The following is a 17,850-nucleotide window of genomic DNA, read 5'->3' on the forward strand; positions in this document are numbered from 1 at the left end:
ATTTTGGGTAAAACATAGATAACTGGAGTTTTAGGGTGTTTAATTTCCAGAAATTTTCTAAATCTTTACCAACAATAGCATTATTAACAGCATTAAGTTTGATTTTATTAAGTTCCTTCTGAATTAGACAAATAGGATTGTTAGTTAACCTCTTGTACACATTTGTATTATTTAATTGGCTCTTAATCTCGTTGACATAATAATCTTTATCCAAGATGACAATGGCCCCGCCTTTGTCAGCACTTTTAAGTGTGATGTCATCTCTGGATTGAAGTGACTTTAAGGCTTCATAATCTTTGTATCAGTATTTTATATTGCATGATTAAGGGAGGTGTACTCCCGAAACGTTGCTGTTTTGTGTGCTCAATAAATAATTGAATACCACTATATTGCTGCTTTGGAATCTTACCTCATATTTATACCCCTGTGAAACAAGAAGTCAAGGTTGAACAATTTCCTGTTCCTAGTCACCCAGGTGTACTAAAAATGTAAAATATCAATGGAAATATATTTTTCTCATATGAATTCATAGGGGAGCCAATAATTGTGCCACACACATATATTTAACAAAGTTTTTTTTGGGGGGGGGGGGGGGTAAACCTAAACCTGTGTTGTGTTTGCTATCCAATGAGAGTATTTTTGAGTATTTTTTTTTAACATAAGATCACATTTTTCTTTGCTCATATTTACCAAGGGTGCCAATATTAGTGGAGGGCACTGTACGCATACACTCGTATACGTATTCACTGTGACCTCTTGCACATGCCCAGTAGTAACTGGTGCCTCAGACAGTGTGCATATAACTGTATCATGTGACAGCCATCAGCCTATCACAGACTGATATACGTATACACTGTGATCTCTTGCACATGCCCAGTAGGGGCATCAGACAGTGTGCATATAAAAAGACTGAGCACAATTTGATAATAGAAGTAAAATTTAAAGTCTCCTAAATATGATGCTCTAATTGAATAATAAAAGTTTACTTTTGACTTTTAATGCTTCACCCAAATGATTTTGCCAGATGCACTGATTCTTGTATCATTTTTTTTCTAGGAGGGAAATAGTTTCCATGTTTTTGACCAAGGTCGGTTTGCTAAGGATGTGCTACCTAAATACTTCAAACACAACAACATGGCCAGCTTTGTGCGTCAACTGAACATGTGTAAGTACCCAGTGTGTAGACTGGTTGTCCCCTTCTCACCAACACTACTGCGCACAACTGTCATTTCCTGTTCCCTCCTCAACTGACACCAACACTACTGCGCACAACTGTCATTTCCTGTTCCCTCCTCAACTGACACCAACACTACTGCGCACAACTGTCATTTCCTGTTCCCTCCTCAACTGACACCAACACTACTGCGCACAAGTGTCATTTCCTGTTCCCTCCTCAACTGACACCAACACTACTGCGTACAACTGTCATTTCCTGTTCCCTCCTCAACTGACACCAACACTACTGCGCACAACTGTCATTTCCTGTTCCCTCCTCAACTGACACCAACACTACTGCGCACAAGTGTCATTTCCTGTTCCCTCCTCAACTGACACCAACACTACTGCGTACTACTGTCATTTCCTGTTCCCTCCTCAACTGACACCAACACTACTGCGCACAACTGTCATTTCCTGTTCCCTCCTCAACTGACACCAACACTACTGCGCACAAGTGTCATTTCCTGTTCCCTCCTCAACTGACACCAACACTACTGCGTACTACTGTCATTTCCTGTTCCCTCCTCAACTGACACCAACACTACTGCGCACAACTGTCATTTCCTGTTCTCTCCTCAACTGACACCAACACTACTGCGCACTACTGTCATTTCCTGTTCCCTCCTCAACTGACACCAACACTACTGCGTACAACTGTCATTTCCTGTTCCCTCCTCAACTGACACCAACACTACTGCGCACAACTGTCATTTCCTGTTCCCTCCTCAACTGACACCAACACTACTGCGCACAAGTGTCATTTCCTGTTCCCTCCTCAACTGACACCAACACTACTGCGTACTACTGTCATTTCCTGTTCCCTCCTCAACTGACACCAACACTACTGCGCACAACTGTCATTTCCTGTTCCCTCCTCAACTGACACCAACACCCTCAACTGACACCAACACTACTGCGTACTACTGTCATTTCCTGTTCCCTCCTCAACTGACACCAACACTACTGCGCACAACTGTCATTTCCTGTTCCCTCCTCAACTGACACCAACACTACTGCGCACTACTGTCATTTCCTGTTCCCTCCTCAACTGACACCAACACTACTGCGCACAACTGTCATTTCCTGTTCCCTCCTCAACTGACACCAACACTACTGCGCTCAACTGTAATTTCCTGTTCCCTCCTCAACTGACACCAACACTACTGCGCACAACTGTCATTTCCTGTTCCCTCCTTAACTGACACCAACACTACTGCTCTCCACGTACAAGTGTCATTTCCTGTTCCCTCCTCAACTGACACCAACACTACTGCGCACTACCGCTCTCCACGTACAAGTGTCATTTCCTGTTCCCCCTCAACTAACACCAACACTACTGCGCACTACCGCTCTCCACGTACAAGTGTCATTTCCTGTTCCCCCTCAACTAACACCAACACTACTGCGCACTACCGCTCTCAACGTACAACTGTCATTTCCTGTTCCCTCCTCAACTGACACCAACACTACTGCGCACAACTGTCATTTCCTGTTCCCTCCTCAACTGACACCAACACTACTGCGCACAACTGTCATTTCCTGTTCCCTCCTCAACTGACACCAACACTACTGCGCACTACTGTCATTTCCTGTTCCCTCCTCAACTGACACCAACACTACTGCGCACTACTGTCATTTCCTGTTCCCTCCTCAACTGACACCAACACTACTGCGCACAACTGTCATTTCCTGTTCCCTCCTCAACTGACACCAACACTACTGCGCACAACTGTCATTTCCTGTTCCCTCCTCAACTGACACCAACACTACTGCGTACTACTGTCATTTCCTGTTCCCTCCTCAACTGACACCAACACTACTGCGCACAACTGTCATTTCCTGTTCCCTCCTCAACTGACACCAACACCCTCAACTGACACCAACACTACTGCGTACTACTGTCATTTCCTGTTCCCTCCTCAACTGACACCAACACTACTGCGCACAACTGTCATTTCCTGTTCCCTCCTCAACTGACACCAACACTACTGCGCACTACTGTCATTTCCTGTTCCCTCCTCAACTGACACCAACACTACTGCGCACAACTGTCATTTCCTGTTCCCTCCTCAACTGACACCAACACTACTGCGCACAACTGTAATTTCCTGTTCCCTCCTCAACTGACACCAACACTACTGCGCACAACTGTCATTTCCTGTTCCCTCCTTAACTGACACCAACACTACTGCTCTCCACGTACAAGTGTCATTTCCTGTTCCCTCCTCAACTGACACCAACACTACTGCGCACTACCGCTCTCCACGTACAAGTGTCATTTCCTGTTCCCCCTCAACTAACACCAACACTACTGCGCACTACCGCTCTCCACGTACAAGTGTCATTTCCTGTTCCCCCTCAACTAACACCAACACTACTGCGCACTACCGCTCTCAACGTACAACTGTCATTTCCTGTTCACTCCTCAACTGACACCAACACTACTGTGTACTACTGTCATTTCCTGTTCCCTCCTCAACTGACACCAACACTACTGCGTACTACTGTCATTTCCTGTTCACTCCTCAACTGACACCAACACTACTGTGTACTACTGTCATTTCCTGTTCCCTCCTCAACTGACACCAACACTACTGCGTACTACTGTCATTTCCTGTTCCCTCCTCAACTGACACCAACACTACTGCGCACTATCACTCTCCACATACAAGTCTCATTTCTTTCCAATTGCATGGAGAGTCCACAAATCCATTCTAATTACTAGTGGGAATTCAACTCCTGGCCAACAGGAGAAGGCAAAGAGCACCACAGCAAAGCTTTAGGTATCCTCCCACTTCCCACAATCCCCCAGTCATTCTTTGCCTTGTACATCAGGAGGATTTGCGAAGATGGTGTCTGAAAATATTTAATTGTTTTATCGGTAGTTTCTCTGCAAGCAAGGATTGGGGCAATGCTGTGTCCACGTAATCCTCTTTAGTAAGAGTAGTGGTGGCTTTTAGCAGTTGGAATTCGGTGATGTAGTCCTTGCTTCTTTTCCAACATTTAGGCTAACCCCTATATAGAAATCCAGAGTTGGTTACTCTGCTATTTTTCTTCAGGTCCCTGGTCGGCTGAGTCTGTCATACCTGAGAAGCTGTTCCTGCGCTGCAGCTATATTTCACAGGTAAGTTTATAAGAACATGGCACTTCAGGGGGTTAACATCCCTCTTTGTGGAAGTCTGGGGATAATATCTCTGCACACTAGAGATCATAATTGGGCAGCAAGTCCAAGGCACTTTCTGCTTGGGAGAGTTAAGGGGTTAAATGTTCCCTTTTTTAATTTTTGAGGCTGGCTCTTGAGGGGTTTAATGTAAGCCCCTTGATATCTAGTGGCGCTTCCTGATAATTGATGTAAGGTTTGTTATTTTTATTGAGGACGCAACTTCAAGGGATATTTTTGGTGCTTCACTGTATAGACTCGGCTTTGCGGTCACATGATGTATATAGCATTTACAGGAACTCAGTGCTGCAGAAATGCAGGCTTTTAATTCTGTCACATTTTAATTTCCTTGTGGTCACATGATTGCCCGACTTTTCTTCTACGGATCTCTTTTGATCTTCAGTTTGCTTACGGCTGTCTGAGCGGATAGATCATCGGAGCGTTTCTCTTGTTAATTCCGGAGGGGGTGAAGTGTGAAAGCAGCCATGTCTATTCATCTACATGGTTAATGTGAGCCTGCATTTTGTAGTAGTTATACTCTTAGCCACTAAATTCAGGGTCCTGTCCTCCTCGTGTCACCGGAGGAGTGAGTTTACCTCATCAGAGCTGGGGATACAGAATTGCCGATTTCTTCCCTTTTAAATTTTCTAATAGCTGTTTATTAAATTTATTTTTTGTAGGATTATTAACTATTTTTGTTGGGCATCTGTATATTGATTTCTTTTTAAAGACATGAGTCCACGGATTTCATCCTTACTTGTGGGATTACGCCTCCTGGTCAGCAGGAGGAGGCAAAGAGCACCACAGCAGAGCTGTATATATAGCTCCTCCCTTCCCTCCCACTCCAGTCATGCTCTTTGCCTGTGTTAGTGATAGGAAGAGGTAAAGTGAGGTGTTAGATTAGATTCTTCAATCTAATCTAATTCTTTATTATTTTTAAAATGGTACCAGTGAGTGCTATTTTGTTCTAGGGTGTAGCCGTAGTCCTTGTCAGTCTCTAGAGTAGAGCTATTGGTGGCTTTAAAGCAGTGGGAACTGGTGGGACATAATTCTCACTGCGCCTCCCATACTGTGTTGCTGCCCTTCTGGTGATGGCCTAAGCAGATACTAACTCAGGCCCTCTCTGTGTCCATAGGGCTATAAGAGGGAGAAGACCTCTTGATCCTGTTGGAGCTGTCATGCTGTCGGACAGCATCGAGGTAAGTGCAGTCTTTATTATTCTGGGCCATATATTATCTCAGAAAGGACTCTGCACTTAATTATTCACATTGGGAACATGGGCTCTCTAGGTGAAGGGCTTCCCCTACTAGACAGTTTTTATGGCTCTCATACTAGAGCATTTTTACAGGCCTAAGCTGGGGCTCTGTTAATGGGGGACATGGGCTCTTTACGGTGAGGGCTCCCCTGCAAGACACCGTTTATAAGCACTGTGGGCAAGACGCTTGGGGCTATATTTGTCTGGGGCTTCGTAAGCTCCTATACAAGGCAGTACTTTTCTGGGCTATGCTTGGGATAACACAGCAGCCATCTGCTTTTTTTATTAAAGTCTTAGCCGGGAAGTTTTTTCGTGACGCCCACGAAGGGGGGGGGGGTTAACTTTCGCGCGCTTCAGTCAGAGAAGCTGCGCAGTTGCTAATTGCTCCGGAGTCCCGACATCCAGTGGTCTATCGGGTGTTACGCTAAAACCGCATGGTTGTATAAGCAGGCGGTTTTTAGCGTTCTGAGACCCGATCAGAAGTTTGCTGGGAGAGTGGTTGGAGTACCGGGTGGCAGATAGGCACCTCAGCAGAGATGTTGAGGTGAGGAGGTGTCATTTCTTTTTTCTGGATAAAACGCATAGTAAAGAAATTGTTTAAAAGATTATCCAGTGCAGTAAAATTGTTGGATTTTTTATTTTTAAAGGCACAGTATCCTGTTATTTTTCAGGATGTGTTAAGAGGAATGTGTTTAGTTTAGTGCTTGTACACATAGAATGCTTGGTTAAAAATTGAAGGGGCCTATATAATTAAAGAGCCAATACCAATTTTTCCTTTCTTCTTAAATATCATGGATTTGGAAGATGTCCAGAATGTTACATGTGCCATGTGTTTGAATGCCAATGTGGAACCTCCTGTTCCTTTTTGTCCCTCATACATTGAGAGGGCTTTTAACTATAGAGAAAAAAAATTCTTTGATAAAGAATGATCCAAAGCGGATGTTTCTCAGGAGTCTAATGATGAGATGCAGAGTATGCCGCAGCTTTCTCCCCAAGCATCACAGCCCTTAATACCCGCTCAAGCAGTACCCTGTACTTCTTCTCAAGTTTCTGCTGCTGTCACAGTAAAGGACATAGCTGCAGTTATGTCTTCTATGCTTTCTGATGCATTATCTGCCTTTCCCATATTTCAAGGCAAGCGTAAGAGGAAGGACAACTACGTGGTCAATGAAGTTTCTGATGCTATAATGGCAATTTCGGACATACCCTCCCAGGGTTCTGAGTTGGCGGGTATGGAGGTTCTATCGGAAGGTGAAATTTCTGACTCAGGAGTGGTTTCCTTCAGGTTTAAACTAGAACACTTCCGCCTGTTACTCAGGGAGGTTTTAGCGACTTTGGACGACTGTGATTCAATAGTGGTCGCTCCGGAGAAGTTGAGTAAGTTGGACAGATACTTAGAAGTTCCTTCTTACTCAGATGTTTTCTAGTTCCCAAGCAAACTTTGGAGATTATTTCTAAGGAGTGGGAGAGACCAGGTATTCCCTTCTCTCCTTCTCCCATTTTCAGGAAGATGTTCCCTATAGCTGACGCTGTCAGGGAATCTTGGCAGACGGTGCCTAAGGTGGAGGGGGCTATTTCCACCCTGGCTAAACAAACTACTATTCCTATTGAGGATAGTTGTGCTTTTAAAGATCCTATGGATAAGAAGTTGGAAGGTCTTCTTAAAAGAATCCATGTTCACCAGGGTTTGCTATTGCAGCCGGCTGCATGCATTGTTACGGTCACTAGTGCGGCAGCTTATTGGTTTGATGCTCTTGCAGAGTCCCTTAAGACTGAAACTTCTTTGTAAGAAATCCAGGATCGGCTTAAAGCTCTAAAATTAGCTAATTCCTTTATTACTGATGCTTCTTTGCAGATTACTAAATTGGCCGCTAAGAGTTCAGGTTTTTCTATCCTTGCCCGCAGGGCCTTATGGTTGAAACCTTGGTCTGCGGACGCATCATCCAAGTATAAACTTCTGGCTATTCCTTACAAAGGGAAGAGACCCTGTTTGGACCTGGCTTGAAGGAGATTATCTCTGACACTACGGGAGGCAAGGGACATCTCCTCCCTCAGGATAAAAGAACCAAACAGAAAGGTCGTCAAGGTAATTTTCGTTCCTTTCGAAATTTCAAGGGAAATTCCTTTTCTTCCTCCTCTAAGCAGGATGGAAACTATTCACAATCCAAGTCTACCTGGAGACCCAACCAATTGTGGAACAAGGGTAAACAGTCCAAGAAACCTGCTGCTGCTTCCAAATCAGCATGAAGGGTTTGCCCCCAAACCAGGACAGGATCTGGTAGGGGGCAGGCTTTCCTTCTTCATTCAGGCTTGGGTGCGGGATGTTCAGGATCCCTGGGCTATAGAAATAGTTTCTCAGGGATGCAAACTGGAGTTCAGAAATTCTTGTCCCCAAGGAAGATTCCTTGTTTCCAGATTATCTGCAAACCAGATAAAGAGAGGCGTTCTTACATTGTGTAAGAGTCCTCTCTTCCATGGGAGTAATTTGTCCTGTTCCAATACAGGGACAGGGGTTTTATTCAAATCTGTTTGTAGTTCCCAAAAAGGAGGGAACTTTCAGACCTATCTTAGACCTCAAGAGTCTAAACAAGTTTCTCAGAGTTCCATCTTTCAAGATGGAAACTATTCGTACCATTCTTCCATTGATCCAGGAGGGTCAATTTATGACAACGGTGGATATAAAGGATGCATATCTTCATGTTCCTATCCACAGATATCATCACAATTTCCTTAGGTGTGCCTTTCTGGACAAACACTTTCAGTTCGTGGTTCTTCCTTTTGGTCTGGCCACGGCACCCAGAATTTTCACAAAGGTTCTGGGGTCTCTACTGGCGGTTCTAAGGCGGTGGCGCCTTATCTGGATATTCTAATCCAGTCGTCATCTTATCAGCTAACAAGGTCCCATACCGACATGTACTATCCTTCCTGAGAACTCATGGGTGGAAGGTAAATCTTGAAAAGTTTGTTAATTCCGCAGACAAGGGTACCCTTCCTGGGGACTCTAATCGACTCTATATCCATGAGAATTTTTCTGACAGAGGTCAGAAAGTCAAAGATTCTGAATACATGTCGAGCCCTTCAGTCCACTCCTCGGCCATCAATGGCTCAGTCCATGGAGGTAATCTGATTGATGGTGGTGGCAATGGACATCATACCGTTTGCTCGGTTTCATCTCAGGCCTCTGCAGCTAAGCATGCTCAGGCAGTGGAAATGAGATTATACAGATTTGTCTCCTCGAATAACCCTAGATCTGGAGACGAGGGACTCTCTTCAATGGTGGTTGTCTCTGGATCATCTATTCCAGGGGACATGCTTTCACAGACCTTCATTGGTGGTTGTAACAATGGATGCCAGCTTTTTAGGATGGGGAGCAGTCTGGGGCTCTTTAAAGGCTCAGGGAGTATGGTCTCAGGCAGAGTCTCTCCTTCCCATCAACATTCTAGAGCTGAGGGCAATCTTCAATGTGCTTCGGGCCTGGCCTCAGTTGGCTTCGGCCAAATTCATCAAATTCCAGTCGGACAACATAACGACGGTGGCTTACATCAATCATCAGGGAGGAACAAGGAGGCCCATTCTTGCCATCTGTCGGCGATCCACATCCCAGGACAACTGGGAGGCAGATTTTCTGAGCAGGCAGACTTTTCATCCAGGAGATTGGGAGCTCCATCCGGAAATATTCTCCAAACTGATTCTCAGATGGGGTCAGCCGGAGTTGGCTCTCATGGCATCTCGTCAGAATGCCAAGCTTCCGAGATACGGGTCCAGGGACCCCCGGGCCGAACTGATAGATGCCTTGGCAGTTCCTTGGTCCTTCAGTCTATCATATCTTTTCCCCCCGTTTGCACTCCTTCCCCGGGTTATTGCTCGAATCAAACAGGAGAGGGCATCAGTGATCCTCATTGCTTCTGTGTGGCCTCCCAGGATTTGGTATGCCGATCTGGTGGACATGTCATTTCTGCCACCTTGGAAGCTTCCATTGAGGAAGGACCTTCTTTTTCAGGGTCCCTTCCGTCACCCGAATCTAGTTTCTCTGCAGCTGACTGCTTGGAGATTGAATGCTTAATCTTATCCAAGCGAGGGTTCTCTGATTCAGTCATAGATACCTTAATTCAGGCGCGTAAGCCGGTAACTAGGAAGATTTACCATGATATGGCGCAAATATCTTTATTGGTGTGAATCCATGGGCTACTCATGGAGTAGAGTTAGGATTCCCAGGATTTTGTCTTTTCTTCAAGAAGGATTGGAGAAGGGGTTATCAGCAAGTTTCCTAAAGGGTCAGATCTCTGCCTTATCTATTTTGTTGCACAAGCATCTGGCAGATGTACCAGATATTCAAACTTTTTGTCAGGCCTTGATTAGAATCACGCCTGTGTTTAAACCAATTGCTCCTCCATGGAGTTTGAATTTAGTTCTTAAGGTTCTTCAAGGGGTTCTGTTTGAACCTATGCATTCCATAGATATTAAGTTATTATCTTGGAAAGTTTTGTTTCTTGTTCTCCATTGTTATTTTTCATTCGGATAAGGTGGTTTTAAGTACTAAACTTGGTTTTCTTCCTAAAGTTGTTTCAGACATGAACATTAATCAGGAGATTGTTGTTCCTTCCTTGTGTCCTAATCCTCCTCAGAAGGAACGCCTGCTACACAATTTGGACGTAGTCCGTGCTCTAAAATTTTACTTACAAGTGACTAAGGACTTTCATCAATCGTCTTCTTTTTTCGGGAAAACGTAAGGGTCAGAAAGCTACGGCTACCTCTTTCTTTTTGGCTGAAGAGTATCATCCGTTTTGCATATGAGACTGCTGGATAGCAGCCTCCTGAAAGAATTACGGCTCATTCCACTAGGGCTGTTGCTTCCTCATGGGCATTCAAAAATGATGCTTCTGTTGAACAGATTTGCAAGGCTGCAACTTGGTCGTCTCTTCACATTTTTTTTTTTTTTTTCAAATTTTATACTTTTGCCTCGGCTGAGGCTGTTTTTGGGAGAAAGGTTCTTCAAGCAGTGGTGCCTTCCGTTTAGGTTCCCTGTCTTGTCCCTCCCTTATCATCCGTGTACTATAGCTTTGATATTGTATCCCACAAGTAAGGATGAAATCCGTGGACTCGTGTCTTTAAAAAGAAAAGAAAATTTATGCTTGCCTGATAAATTTGTTTCTTTTTCGACACGATGAGTCCAAGGCCCGCCCTGTTCTATGAAACAGGTTATTATTTTTGTTAAACTTCAGACACCTCTGCACCTTGGCTTTTCCTTTCTCTTCCTAACTTCGGTCGAATGACTGGAGTGGGAGGGAAGGGAAGAGCTATTTAACAGCTCTGCTGTGGTGCTCTTTGCCTCCTCCTGCTGACCAGGAGGCATAATCCCACAAGTAAGGATGAAATCCGTGGACTCATTGTGTCTAAAAAAGAAACAAATTTATCAGGCAAGCATAAATTTTCTTTTTTACTATCTGTGAATCAATACCCTGTAGGACTTATGGATTCTGATATATATATTTGTCCTTTGTTAAATGCTTATATTGTCTGGAGGCTCAGGTTATTCCCCCTGTGCAGTTTTGTTCCACATGTGTAAATAAAATGTTACTTTCCAAAAATTAAGATACCCTCTCAGAGCCATCTGTGTCTCAGGATAATGTTGTCCATGACATGCCTCAACTTTCTCCTCAGACGTCCCAGTCTTTGGCAGTTACACAAGCAATGCCCTGTGGTTCCTCTTAGTCAGTTCCTGGGGGTGTATTTTTACCAGGTGATTTTGCTGCATAACGGACTTCTGCAGTTTCGGCAGCCCTGAGTGCCATACTTATTTCTGGTAAACGAAAGAGAAAATCTAAGAACATTTCTTCTAAGTCAGATATTTCTAATTCCGCCAAGACTGCTTTAGCCATTTTATCTCAGTTATCTGAGGAGGATCACTTCTCGGTTGCTTCTGAGGGCGAGATCTCTGATTCGGAATCTGCTGCAGTTAGTACAGCAGACTCAGAAGAGGTTCATTTTAGATTTAATACATAAAAAGAGAGAAGCACTCAACCTGGGAACGAACAATAGCATAATAACTTGCTCTATGGCTAGTTACCACCCAAGAAGCAGCCTCTTTTTGCTCAACGTGTGCCTTTCACAGAGAAGAACTTTCCTGAAGCATATCAGTCTGATCCTGACTTCACAGTACAGTCCAGCCCCGAAATACCAGACAATCCCTCTCTGAATGACAGAAACGGCAAAACCCCAGATGTACGTTTCGGCCTAGTGTGGGCCTCGTCAGTAAGGTGCAGCCATATCCCTCTAGGCATACAGAGCAACGGGTCCACGTCTGGATTCCTGCATCACCCTTAGGGAGACTTCCCTCAGGGTCATAATTTGCATAAATAATTACAGAGAAGCGCTCAACCAGGGAACGAACAATTGCATAATAGCTTGTTCTATGGCTAGTTACCACCCAGGAAGCAGCCTCTTTTTGCTCAACATGTGCCTTTCACAGAGAAGAACTTTCCTGAAGCATATCAGTCTGATCCTGACTTCACAGTACAGTGCGGCCCCGAAATACCAGGCAATCCCTTTCTGAACAAGAGAAACAGCAAAGCCACAGACGTTTTAGATTTAAGCTTGAACACCTCAGTTTACTTTTGAAAGAGATTCTAGCTACTTTGGAGGATTCTGAAACTACAGTTGCAGAAACTCCTAAAAAGCCTAATAAACTCAATAGAGTTTTTGATGTCAAACTCAAATCTGTGGAAGTATTTCCTATTGCAGATCGCATGTCTGACATTTATATCTCCGGAATGGGAGAAGCCGGGTGTTTCTTTTTCCCCGTCTCCTGTCTTTAAAAATATATTTCCTGTTGCTGACTCTGTGCGAGACCTTTGGCGCACCGTTTCTAAGTAGAGGGCGCTATCCCCACATTAGCCAAGAGAAGCACTATTCCTCTTGTGGATAGTACCTCCTTTAAAAATCCTATGGATAGAAAACAGGAAGGTTACTTAAAGGGACAGTCAAGTCCAAAAAAACTTTCATGATTTAAAGGGACAGTCAACACCCGATGTAACTTAAAGCCATATCTTAGATCCGGTATAGAAGATGCAGCTACACCTCATTGATGTTGATGAGCTCTAATGGTATTTTAGTAATCACCGAAAATACATAGCTTTATTCCTTGAAAATATGGCCGCCAAACTATCCCCACTATTACGTATGAACCTTCTTTTTAACTGAATCCTCCAATTGCAATGAAATCCTCGGTCAGTTTGCGATCGTGCAGAAGATCATGCGCATTATCAAAACCGAACTATCACCCTTTGAAAAATGAACAAGCTTGTTAAGACATGAGAGAAGGGGACGAAGGAGGAGGGGGAGGAGTTTGGTGGCCATATCTTCATGGAATAAACCAATGTATTTTCGTTGATTACTCCAATACCGTTAGAGCTCATCGACATTGATGAGGTGTAGCTGCATCTTCTATACCGGATCTAAGGTATGGCTTTAAGTTACATTGGGTGTTGACTGTCCCTTTAAATAGGGAATGTAATTTTATATTTATTTCTTTTTATTGTTTGCGAACATCGATTTTACAATAAATTAAACATAGGTGTCTCCCGTTATGAACTAATACATAATCCAGATCGAAGTATCAACTACATTTTGCAGATTATATAACAACCTAAGGTACATTTTTAAACTTTTCTTAAAAAAAATAAAATATAGATCTCTACACAAAAAGTATAGATCTCGTCTGATTGACAATATCAAGCAGGAGAGAGCTTCAGTGATTTTGATAGCGCCTGCATGGCCACGCAGGACTTGGTATGCGGATCTGGTGGACATGTCATCCTCTACACCATGGACTCTGCCGCTGAGGCAGGACCTTCTATTCCAAGGTCCATTCAAACATCCAAATCTAATTTCTCTGCGTCTGACTGTTTGGAGATTGAACGCTTGATTTCTCTTGTTAAGTGTATCCATTCCACGGATCATCCATTACTTGTGGGATATTCTCCTTCCCAACAGGAAGTTGCAAGAGGATCACCCACAGCAGAGCTGCTATATAGCTCCTCCCCTAACTGTCATATCCAGTCATTCTCTTGCAAGCCTCAACAAAGATGGAGGTCGTAAGAGGAGTGTGGTGTTTTATACTTAGTTTATTCTTCAATCAAAAGTTTATTTTTAAATGGTGCCGGAGTGTACTGTTTATCTCAGGCAGTATTTAGAAGAAGAATCTGCCTGCATTTTCTATGATCTTAGCAGAAGTAACTAAGATCCATGGCTGTTCTCACATATTCTGAGGAGTGAGGTAACTTCAGAGAGGGAATGGCGTGCAGGTTTTCCTGCAATAAGGTATGTGCAGTTAATATTTTTCTAGGGATGGAATTTGCTAGAAAATGCTGCTGATACCGAACTAATTTAAGTAAAGCCTTAAATGCAGTGATAGCGACTGGTATCAGGCTTATTAATAGAGATACATACTCTTATAAAAATGTAATATAAAACGTTTGCTGGCATGTTTAATCATTTTTATATGTATTTGGTGATAAAACTTATTGGGGCCTAGTTTTTTTCCACATGGCTGGCTTGAATTTTGCCTAGTAACAGTTTCCTTAGGCTTTCCACTGTTGCAATATGAGTGGGAAGGGCCTATTTTAGTGCTTTTCTGTGCAGCTAAAAATACTGACAGAGACATTCAGCTTCCCTCTGCATGATACAGGACATCTCTGAAGGGCTCAAAAGGCTTCAAAGTCGTTTTTGAGGGAGGTAAAAAGCCACAGTAGAGCTGTGGCAGTTTTGACTGTTTGAAAAAACGTTTTTGTCATTTATTATTCCGTTTTTGGTATTAAGGGGTTAATCATCCATTTGCAAGTGGGTGCAATGCTCTGCTAACTTGTTACATACACTGTAAAAATTTTGTTAGTGTAACTGCCTTTTCTCTTGTTAAGTGTGTTCAGTCCACGGGTCATCCATTACTTATGGGATATATTCTCCTTCCCAACAGGAAGTTGCAAGAGGATCACCCAAGCAGAGCTGCTATATAGCTCCTCCCCTCACATGTCATATCCAGTCATTCTCTTGCAACCCTCAACAAAGAAGGAGGTCGCGAGAGGAGCTGGAGTTTTTACTTAACTATTAACTATTAACTATTCTTCAATCAAAAGTTTATTTTAAATGGCACCGGAGTGTGCTGTTTTTCTATCTCAGGCAGTATTTGGAAGAAGAAACTGCCTGCGTTTTTTATCTATGATCTTAGCAGGCGTAACTAAGATCCACTGGCTGTTCTCGACATTCTGAGGAGTGGGGTAACTTCAGACTGGGAATAGCATGCGGGGTCCTCCGCAAATGAGGTATGTGCGGTACTTTATTTTCTGGGAATGGAATTGACTAAGAAAATACTGCTTTTACCGTATGATGTAAGTACAGCCTTAAATGCAGTAGTAGCAACTGGTATCAGGCTGATAAATGTATGCGCAGTCGAGTTATATTCTAGGGACTAGAATTTGACTGAGAAAATACCGTCAACACTGAAATAATACTTAAGCCTTCTCTGCAGTGGTAGCGACTGGTAGCAGGCTTAGTGATAGCTTTGCATGACATTGAAAAATGTTGTTTTTTAATAAAACGTTTACTGGGATTGCGACACGGTGGCAATTCCAGAGAAATTGTGTAGGTTGGATAGATACTATGCGGTACCGGTGTGTACTGACGTTTTTCCTATACCAAAAAGAAATTATCAGTAAGGAGTGGGATAGAACCGGTGTGCCTTTTTCCCCTCCCCCGATATTTAGAAAAATGTTCCCTATAGACGCCACCACACGAGACTTATGGCAGACGGTGCCTAAGGTGGAGGGAGCAGTTTCTACGTTAGCCAAGCGTACCACTATCCCGGTGGAGGATAGCTGTGCTTTCTCTGATCCAATGGATAAAAAATTAGAGGGTTATCTTAAGAAAATGTTTGTTCAACAGGTTTTTATATTGCAGCCTCTTGCATGCATTGCGGCTGTCACGGCTGCAGCGGCATTCTGGTTTGAGTCTCTGGAAGAGGCGATTCGCACAGAGCCGTTGGATGAGGCCTTGAGCAAAGTTAGAACCCTTAAGCAAGCTAATGCGTTTGTTTCAGATGCCGTAGTACATCTAACCAAACTTACGGCTAAAAATTCTGGATTCGCCATACAGGCGTGCAGAGCGCTCTGGCTTAAATCCTGGTCAGCGGATGTAACTTCCAAGTCTAAACTACTTAACATTTCTTTCAAAGGGCAGACCTTTTTCGGGCCCGGCTTGAAGGAAATTATTGCTGACATTACGGGAGGTAAGCGCTACGCCCTTCCTCAGGACAGGGCCAAACCAAAGGCCAAACAGTCTAATTTTCGTGCCTTTCGTAACTTCAAGGCAGGAGCAGCATCGACTTCCTCCGCTCCAAAACAGGAAGGAACTACTGCTCATTACAGACAAGGTTGGAAAGGCAACCAGTCATGGAACAAGGGCAAGCAGGCCAGAAAGCCTACTCCCGCCCCTAAGACAGCATGAAGTCAGGGCCCCCTATCCAGAGACGGATTTAGTGGGGGGCAGACTTTCTCTCTTTGCCCAGGCTTGGGCAAGAGATGTGCAGGATCCCTGGACGTTAAAGATTATATCTCAGGGATACCTTTTGGATTTCAAATCCTCTCCTCCACAAGGGAGGTTCCATCTTTCGAGGTTATCGACAAACCTAGTAAAGAGAGAGGCATTTCTACAATGTGTACAAGACCTCTTAATCATGGGAGTGATCCACTCAGTTCCACGATCGGAACAGGGACAAGGATTTTACTCAAATCTATTTGTGGTTCCCAAAAAAGAGGGAACCTTCAGACCAATCTTGGACTTAAAGATCTTAAACAAATTCCTAAGGGTACCATCGTTCAAGATGGAAACCATTCGAACCATCCTACCCATGATCCAAGAGGGTCAATATATGACCACGGTGGACTTAAAGGATGCTTACCTTCATATACCGATTCACAAAGATCATTATCGGTACCTGAGGTTTGCCTTTCTAGACAGGCATTACCAGTTTGTGTCTCTTCCCTTCGGGTTAGCCACGGCCCCGAGAATTTTTACGAAGGTTCTGGGCTCACTTCTGGCGGTACCACGAGGCATAGCGGTGGCTCCGTACCTAGACGACATTCTGATACAAGCGTCAAGTTTTCAGAATGCAAAGTCTCATACAGAGATAGTTCTAGCATTTCTGAGGTCGCATGGGTGGAAAGTGAACGTGGAAAAGAGTTCTCTGTTACCACTCACACGGGTTCCTTTTCTATTGACTCTTATAGATTCTGCAGAGATGAAGATTTACCTGACGGAGTCCAGGTTATCAAAGATTCTCAATGCTTGCTGTGTCCTTCATTCCGTTCCAAGCCCATCGGTAGTTCAGTGCATGGAGGTAATCGGCTTAATAGTAGCGGCAATGGACATAGTGCCATTTGCGCGCCTGCATCTCAGACCGCTGCAACTATTCATGCTCAGTCAATGGAACAGGGATTACTCAGATCTGTCCCCTTTGCTAAATCTGTACCAGGAGACCAGAGATTCGCTTCTCTGGTGGTTGTCACCGGTTCATCTGTCCAAAGGAATGACCTTTCGCAGGCCAGATTGGACGATTGTAACAACGGATGCCAGCCTTCTAGGCTGGGGAGCAGTCTGGAATTCCCTGAAGGCTCAGGGATCGTGGACTCAGGAGGAGAAACTCCTCCCAATAAACATTCTAGAATTAAGAGCAATATTCAATGCTCTTCTGGCTTGGCCTCAGTTAGCAAAGCTGAGGTTCATCAGATTTCAGTCGGACAATATCACGACTGTGGCTTACATCAATCATCAAGGGGGAACCAGGAGTTCCCTAGCGATGTTGGAAGTCTCGAAGATCATTCGCTGGGCAGAGTCTCACTCTTGCCACCTGTCAGCGATTCACATCCCAGGCGTAGAGAACTGGGAGGCGGATTTCCTAAGTCGCCAGACTTTTCATCCGGGAGAGTGGGAACTTCACCCGGAGGTATTTGCTCAACTGATTCGTCGTTGGGGCAAACCGGATCTGGATCTCATGGCATCTCGCCAGAACGCGAAGCTTCCTTGTTACGGATCCAGGTCCAGGGACCCGGGAGCGGTGCTGGTAGATGCATTAGCAGCCCCTTGGGTTTTCAACATAGCTTATGTGTTTCCACCATTTCCGTTGCTACCTCGGCTGATTTCCAGGATCAAACAGGAGAGGGCATCG

At 44.1% G+C, this 17,850-nt stretch overlaps 1 protein-coding gene across 2 annotated transcripts in view; it reads left to right on the top strand.

Moving 5' to 3' along the window:
* The window catches only part of LOC128661222 (heat shock factor protein-like), a 182,425-nt gene that overhangs the window by 86,519 nt on the left and 78,056 nt on the right, over positions 1–17,850 (top strand). For both annotated transcript variants that reach the window (XM_053715498.1, XM_053715499.1), the window contains exon 3: positions 1,057–1,165. In XM_053715498.1, coding sequence (XP_053571473.1) covers positions 1,057–1,165 — 109 coding nt within the window. The remainder of the gene's footprint in view (positions 1–1,056; positions 1,166–17,850) is intronic.

This window comes from Bombina bombina, chromosome 5 (genome assembly GCF_027579735.1).
Source record: "Bombina bombina isolate aBomBom1 chromosome 5, aBomBom1.pri, whole genome shotgun sequence".
In the NCBI taxonomy this organism is placed as follows: Eukaryota; Metazoa; Chordata; class Amphibia; order Anura; family Bombinatoridae; genus Bombina; species Bombina bombina.